Source organism: Crocuta crocuta, unplaced genomic scaffold (assembly GCF_008692635.1).
Source record: "Crocuta crocuta isolate KB4526 unplaced genomic scaffold, BGI_CrCroc_1.0 scaffold132, whole genome shotgun sequence".
Classification (NCBI taxonomy): domain Eukaryota; kingdom Metazoa; phylum Chordata; class Mammalia; order Carnivora; family Hyaenidae; genus Crocuta; species Crocuta crocuta.
Genome location: NW_027528611.1, coordinates 5,574,322 through 5,582,257, shown reverse-complemented (window position 1 = coordinate 5,582,257; position 7,936 = coordinate 5,574,322). Strand labels below are relative to the sequence as shown.

The 7,936-nt window shown below is 43.0% G+C and overlaps 1 protein-coding gene across 1 annotated transcript; it reads right to left on the bottom strand.

Moving 5' to 3' along the window:
- Positions 1-470: 470 nt before the first annotated feature.
- On the bottom strand, positions 471-6,799 carry LOC144224022 (DLA class II histocompatibility antigen, DR-1 beta chain-like). Its single transcript, XM_077754829.1, has 6 exons — positions 6,620-6,799; positions 2,911-2,979; positions 2,486-2,875; positions 1,605-1,715; positions 1,116-1,139; positions 471-817 (listed from the first exon to the last, which is right to left on the bottom strand). The coding sequence occupies exons 1-6, from the start codon at positions 6,717-6,719 to the stop codon at positions 804-806; spliced, it is 708 nt and encodes a 235-aa protein (XP_077610955.1). The 5' UTR covers positions 6,720-6,799; the 3' UTR covers positions 471-803.
- Positions 6,800-7,936: the final 1,137 nt, after the last annotated feature.

Here is a 7,936-nt window from a genome sequence, read left to right as displayed (position 1 = left end):
ATTTAACCCTTGAACTCAGGGTCATGAGTTTGAACCCCATATTGGGGGAGGAGCCTACATAAAAATAAAGTGAGATGAAAATATAATGAGTAAAATAAAAAATCAGGGAAAAGAAACAAAGTGATTATAAAATTTTTGTGAGCATCATGTCATTATGTTAGTGCCTTTCTGATATTTTTTGTCCCCTGTCTTGTGCAAAGGGACTTATGTTTTGTCTTTAAGAACAAAGGGGTGTAGGATACCAGCATTGTATGGGCCTTAGGGCTTCCTCCTAGCTCCAGAAAACATGTCTAATTATGGAATGCATAAAGACCAAGTATAAAACAGAAGGATAAAAAGATACCTTCCAGATCTACATCTGACCCAAATTCTGGAATATAAATAAAAACGAATATCGTGATTTCTTGTGCAATCTTTCTTTTCTCACTTATTTTTTCCTACTTCTTTCCCTTGAGACTATATGAAACAGATGGTTGTCACTCCATGTTTATTTGAGAAAAGCTTATAAAGATACATGAGCAGAAGGTGAATTCTAATACAGGGGAGGCTGTGAGGGCAGCATTCACAGGGGACCGGGAAGAATGAAGATAAGGTACTGCAGTCAGTACTGGGGCTTCCAGGTCAAGTACGGGGTAGAGAGGACCATCAGGGAGCATGGGTTCTGCAGGGTCACTGAACCCAGGACAAACCAGGTCCTGTAAAAGCACTGTGTTTGTGGAAGAATAAGAGCCAAGCAGGAAACATTTTCACTCTGTGAAGAGGCTTGAAAAGAAGGTTCTTCCTGCAGTGTCAGCATCTCCACTTCAGCTCAGGAGTCCTGCAGAAGACAGAGCAGAGTGCTGTTTCCAGATTCACCTCCACAAGCAGCTTCTTCTCCCCCCCATCTCAGGGCCTCATGTTAAAGCACCACAGTAAGAAGAAGAACATATTCTTAAGTATCCTTGAACCAAAGCTATTTACACTGGAGGCCTTTTCATAAGCAGAGAGAAGAAGCTTCAGTTAACTATCTGAGCAGGAGTCAGATCCAAAGTCTTTGACATTATTTCTACCTTTTCACCTCCACCATCTATTTCAGGATAATCAACTCTATCTCTGAAAAGGATCAGAAGCATTACCTGTTGGCTGAAGTCCAGTGTGTCCTGGGAAAGAGAAGGGAAAAATATACTTAACAGACACGTACGCAAATCTGACCCCACAAGCAAGGTCCCAACTCCAGACCCACCTCTTTAGATTTTTCTAATATCACAACCCACAACCTGATGCCAGAGGGAGTAGAAAGGGAGAGATGTGACCCATGAAGTTTCTGTCACACGAATATTCTGTGGTTTCATTAGCTTTTGTAGCTCTTCCTGATTTTTCCCAGAACCCCAACTCAAGATATCCTGCTTGTTAACCACTTTATTATCTCTACAAGCCATAACCTCTTATGCTGCAGCACAGTAACCATGGACCATCGCTTTCTGGATTTCTAGGAAATCAGCGGTCAAATGGGGAAGGAAAGGCTTCATACAAGTCCATGGCTATGCAGAGAATTTACGTGATCACAGCTGTATTTCCCACCCACAAGGTCTACAGAGAGGCTCAAAGACCAACAGGTGCCTTACCTTTCTGATTCCGGAAGTAGATGAACAGCCCCACCACCAGGAAGAGCAGACCCAGAACAAAGCCCCCGATTCCACTCAGCATCTTGCTCTGTGCAGATTCTGACTGAGCCCCTGAGAGAAGAAGCAGTTTTAGTGATTTTTTACCCCAAATCCAACTTCTCTACGGATACTCTGGGATAGAGAACTTTGAGAATGAAGAATGAAGGCTGCCCTGGAAGAAGCAGAATAAATGGCAACTTCAGGAGAAAAAAAATTTAAATCCCATTCTGTAGATACAATGTTTACATAGTGAACTTTTAAGTATCACAGCTCTGACAAATCCATTACAGCAGCATCTATGGATGAGGGGCCTGGGACTCCATGAAGTTCAAGTAGCTGGTGCAGGGTGAAAGAATAATAAAAACCATTGCCAAGATTGAACTCCCTTCCTGTCACGAAGGTCCCTACACCATAGAGGATGTGCCTCTTCTTAAATCACAATGAACAACACACAGCAATGATGCCAGAAGCACAAGCCCAGCCCGAGGCAGGGGACTAGTCCCCAGTGTCCCCGGGGAACCATTACTCGGGAGCCATGGAAAGTCTCATTACGTGGACAACCTCTTTTCTGCCTGCCAGGCATAACTATCTCCCCAAGGATTGTAGGATCTGTGAAAAAAATCACAGAATATCTATAAACTATCAGAGGATTTCTATCACAGGATCTCACTTCTCTCCCCTACCCCTACCCCCCCACCCCCGTCCCCCGGGACCTGTGCTCAAGAGAAGAGACCATGGAAGAAATGAAAATATGGTGTAAGGAGAGAGAACCCTGACACTCAGGGGAAGCAAAGTCCCCTCCTCAGTGGGTAAGCAACTCATGAGGTCAGAAAGCTACTCACTCCACTCCACGGTGATAGGGCTCGGGCGACTTGGATGCTCCACGTGGCAGGTGTAGACCTCTCCACTCTGAGGAACTGTTTCCAGCATCACCAGGGTCTGGAAGGTCCAGTCTCCATTACGGATCAGGCCTGTGGACACGACCCCAGCCTCCTCCTCCTGGCCGTTCCGGAACCACTTGACTTCAATGAGGCCTGGATAGAAACCATTCACAGAGCAGACCAGGAGGTTGTGGTGCTGCAGGGGCTGGGTCTTCGCGGGGTACACGGTCACTGTCGGCTCAACTAGAAGAGAAGTGGTAGAGGGACTAAGTGAGGAAGACAGAGCGAGTCTCCCCGGGTGGCCTCCTTGCTGCTTCCGGTCTCTGGTCTCAGGCTGCATCTCACGCAGGCCTCCCTCAAAGTTGGCCATGTGGCCCAGTAAGAGCCAGTATCATGAGTCTTGNCCGTCCCGTTGGTGAACTGACACTCGGGCTTAAACTGGAACATGAAATGTGCTGTGGGGACAGGGCGATCAGTCACCGCGGGCCCCTGGAAGGCACTGACGCCGGCACCCCTCGGAGCTCCACCCGCACCCCCAAACCAGCTGCACCCACCGCTCTTCTCTCCTCTGCTGGCGGGGAGCGCGGAGGAAGACCGTGGGGGGGCGGAGACCCCTCAAGTGGGAGCCTCTGGGGTCACTGGGTTCTGGTCTCAGAGGCTGACCTCCCAGCCTGAGCATCTGTCCCTCACCGCCTCCTCCCGGACGCCTCCTCCTGACAGACACTTCCTCGTGACGCCCACCTCCCTCCTCGACTCCCACAGACCTTTGCCCCTGCCTGNATTTATGAACTCTCGATCTTATTATTTTTTGTTATGAAATAAACTAAAATAAACCACCAAGACCTGAATTGGAAGGTGAGTGTGTGTAGAAAGTGTGAGTCTAGAGGTTTTAGAAGCAGCACAGTATAAACCAATGTTTTCTGTGTCAACACTCTTGACATCTTGGACAAGATATCTTTTGTAGGAAGGCTGTTCTGTACATTGTAGGATGTCTATGTATCATTAGCCTCTTCCTAGTAGATGTCAGAAAAGAACACCAGGTGACAACCAAAAATGGCTCCAGACATTGCCAGATGCCCCTGGAACAGGCAGGGCAAACCTGTCCCCAGCTGAGAACCAGTTACACCCCCTGAAAAATCTGTGGTGAAAAGCCCATGTTAATTATAAGACAGCTGAGAATTACATTGAAATTTTTGCCAATATTATATCTGATAAAGAAAAAAACCTTGAAACTGAACAAACTTATTTTGCTAGAAAAAATGGCTCTTCACTGAGACCAGATTCTGAGTAAAACAAAAACAAAAACAAACAAACAAACAAAAACCATTCGTAGTACCTAATAAGAGAATATCAAAAGCTACTGTGAATTCTAACCAAAAGATGATTGCTCTTGGGTGTGCGAATGCTTCAGGCTTACCCAAATCAAAGTGGGCAGATACTGGAAAAGCCAAAATCCAGGATGTCTGAAAGGTGTAAATATTTTACTTGTGCATTATTTTTCAGGAAAGATAATTTTGTATCAGTTGCCTATGTTCATGACAGGCAAGCTAGACTGTGAGAAACCTGTAAGTCACTAGTCCCCATATAATTGCTCCACATATTGTACTTCTCAAATTCTTGAAAAAATTAAAGCTTTGGCTTCTAATTCTTCCTCACCACACCACCAAGTATGACATCTTTGTTGAAATTTTGTGACCAACACATTTTTTTAATCCCATGAAGATCAAGTATAAAAAAATGTTAAACTCTGTTCTTGATGCAGTTTACAGAGGTCTACGAATCCACAGCTTTCTGGAATAAATTAGTGGCCAGTGTTTATGACAAAACTAATAATAAATCAACCCAAAAAGCTGCTTAGCAAGACCTTGGGCTACATTCATGTTCGCAAATGAACTACCGGATGAAAATATTGAAAACTATCGTGTCATTAACAAGAAGATATTATATCCAACTTCAATATATGTAAAAGTTTATCTAAATAAGTCCCAGAATTAAGAAGTGCACTTGTAAGATGAGCACCAGGTAGCATATGGTCGTGTTAATCACTATACTGTACCTCTGAAACTTATATTGCACTGTATGCTAACTGTAATTTTAATGAAAACTTTAAAAAATATTCTCTACCTAAATATATACCTATAATCATAAACAAACAAACAAACAAACAAAAAATAAGTCAAAGGTTCTGACATCAAAAACTACTAAGCACTGGTGATGTGGCCACGTTGGGCATTCCCTGAGTGATGGAAACATGGTAGTGGTGACGGAGAGCACTCCCCAACTTGCTCCTGCACGCCAGCGTCTCCTGCCTTCCTTCTGTCCCTTACACTCAGCAAACTTCTTCCACACTTGACCTTTACTCTGTTCTCTCTCCCTACAACACTTGTCCCTTACATCCTTCACATGGCTGGCTTCTCTCATCAGTCAGGCCTCAACTCAATGTCACTTTCTCAGGGAGCGCTCCCTACACACTTGAACTGAAGTCAGGTGACTCCAATTCTCTCTGCCTCACAACCAGGTGTATTTTGTTTCTCAGAGTACTTATTGTTGTCAGAAATTTTTTCATTGTTAAGTGTTTATTGGCTTTCTCCTCTGCCATTACATAAAATCCATGATAGTAGTGATCTTTAGCCCATTCAAATTTATTCACTGAGCCCAGAGCAGAGCCTAGTACATGGTAGCTCCTCAAAAATATGTGATCTGAATGGATAAATCCAGGGCTCTGTGAATCAGTCAGTCTGAGGATCCTAGAAAGCAAGATGGGCTTCACACTCCAACATTCTTTTATTCTGATATTATATCCCCTCCACTGCCTTGTGAGAACTTCAGACAAACTACCTCCTTCTCCTTCTACTGTTGGAAAATATATCACAGGTAAGGAAAAGATGAGTTTAAGAAAGAAAGAAAAATTCATTAAGTTTCGGCTCATCCTGTAGATCTGTGATAGTGCTGAGGTCTGTGCGTACACTGGGGATGCTCAGTAATGGTGATGACATAGTGGGGAAAGAATAGTGAGGAACTGGAAGTGGAGGCAACCAAACGTGGCTAATTAAAGAAAACAGAACATGAAGAATGAGCCTATGCCATTTGAGGCCAATACCTCAGTGAGCCAAAACATCCACTTGACCTGCATATTTTCTTTCAGTCGTATTAAATGTAAACAACCTTCGCACTCTCTGCATCCTGCTCAGGGTGTATAGTTCAAACCATATGAAATTCCTGATATTGACTAGTTTACCTACAAAACCATAATGTCATATAATTTATCCTATACAAGTTGAATCCCTTCCCGTGGCTCAGGCCACAGAATGCAAAGGCTCAGGAGAAATGGACTATAGAAAGGTTCAACATAGATTCATAATGAAAAATTAACTTGTGCCAGGTTCTCAGAAGATATCTTAAATTCTTAAGACACCAAAGAACACCCATATATGCTTCTCGTTACAGTGCCATTTCAGGTACTAAGGATCTCTGCTGTTCCTCCAGTGTGAGAAATAGAGATAAAACTAGCCCCAACTTCTGTCAGAGAACCTTCAGTGCAGGGATAAAGGCCTTGTAACCTTTGAAGTTCAGGAGAAAGGAAAGGAGATCATGGGAGAGACCTCTTGATACACCCTTCTCGCATATTACAGAGAGGCACCAACATAACTATCCTGGGAAGACCTAGCACAGGGTCTTCTAGGAGAGAATTTTCTAGTTCCTTTTCATCTCTGTCTAATTTTCTGAGAAGTTTTCTTATTTTCTAGCGTAACTCAACATAATAAAGGGAACCACTTGCTGGGAATTAATTTGAAATCATTATTCTAAGTCTTCTCAAGATCCTGAGGTAATGAGACTCAAACCTGAGAGCTTTCACTGGGAAAAATTTGAGAAGTGGCCTCTATCTATGGAGACCCCTTACACAGCACTTGTAGAGAGGCAAGCATGCAGGCTCCTTTTCTTTTGGATAGAATTGGGGACCTATATGATAAAGGTGGACAATCATTAAAGAAAATGTCACAATTTTCTAAGGGACATGGCCTGGACACAGGGGCTAAACTACTTTCTTTCTTCCCCCCTCTCCATGATAGTCCACCACCCAAGGAATGCACTTACGTGGTACGTCCCTTCCCGAAGTCAGGAGAGGGCTCAGCAGCATCAATAGCAACATCAGAGCCATCATCCAGGAGCCTCCCAGGAAACACAGACACACCATGCTGGAGAACAGAGAGCACAGGGGGCTGGGGAACTGACAAATCTCAGTCAGTGGGAACTAAGACCCTCCTTTAGCCACCTCCTAAATAATACCAACCAAGGAATTTGTTTCTCTGTTCCTGGATTGGGTAATCTAGGTGTTGAGAACCAATCACCATCACAGATACACTGCATCATCAGTTGCTGGTCAGACATTCAATATCAAGAGTCTTTTCTGAAACTTTGATTTCCTTAATTGGAAGGATTATTTTAATTCAGTATTTCAAAGGTTTCATCCAATTGTATGTGAAACATTTTATTGGGCCCCTATCGTGAGCCAATTCTATGCTGAGCAGTGATGTGCACAAAAGTTTGAATCTTTTAGGAGTAATCATGTCAATCCCATGAAGACAGAATTGTTTTAACAAATGTTTGTGTGAGTATATTAGGAGCTGAGGGTGTGGAGGGAAGATGATTGCTAGTCAAGACACCTTTGATTTGGACCTTATTGCACCATCACATAGTGTAGATTTGGGGAAATTACTTAACCTTAACCTTGAAATGAAGGCATGCAGTCTTTCTGGTACTTCGATACTAGAAAGTGGTGTGATTCTCTGGACAGTTCAAGCAAGAAGCAGCATCCCCTGGTAACTGATGATATGACAGAATTATAGCTGTTGATTGGACAGTATAACCTGTACTACTTCCTTATGGGTAGGATGATCTCTGATAAACTAATGGAAGTTGGAATTTACTCACAACTTAACCTGAGTGAAAAGACTTTTCAAGTTTGTCTCCTGATGCTGTCATTGAGTTGGAAGCACGTCCAGAATATGTGTAGAAAAGGAGGCCTAGAGAACATGAACTGTATGGAATGAAGGGTCTTCAAGTTCCTTTGGATAGCACTTAACCTAACAAAGTGGTAAGGCCAACTGTCCAAATCAAAGTATACAGGGGGCTGAGAGATCAATAAAGGACTCAAAGTCAACCTCAAAAATAACAGCTCTGCTTGGAATAACTGTAATATTTTTGTGAAAAATATGTTCAATGCCTACTCCTGGATCACACTCTGATTTCATCATTTTATTGGAGATTTTTCCCTTTATTATGTACTTTCTCTTGCTTTATCCTAAGAATACAGTGCTAATGAATGCAGTATATAGTGTCCAGGAAAGAGAACACAATGGAAATACTATGAGTCATAACCTTTCATGTAAACATGTAGTTTTAAATATATAT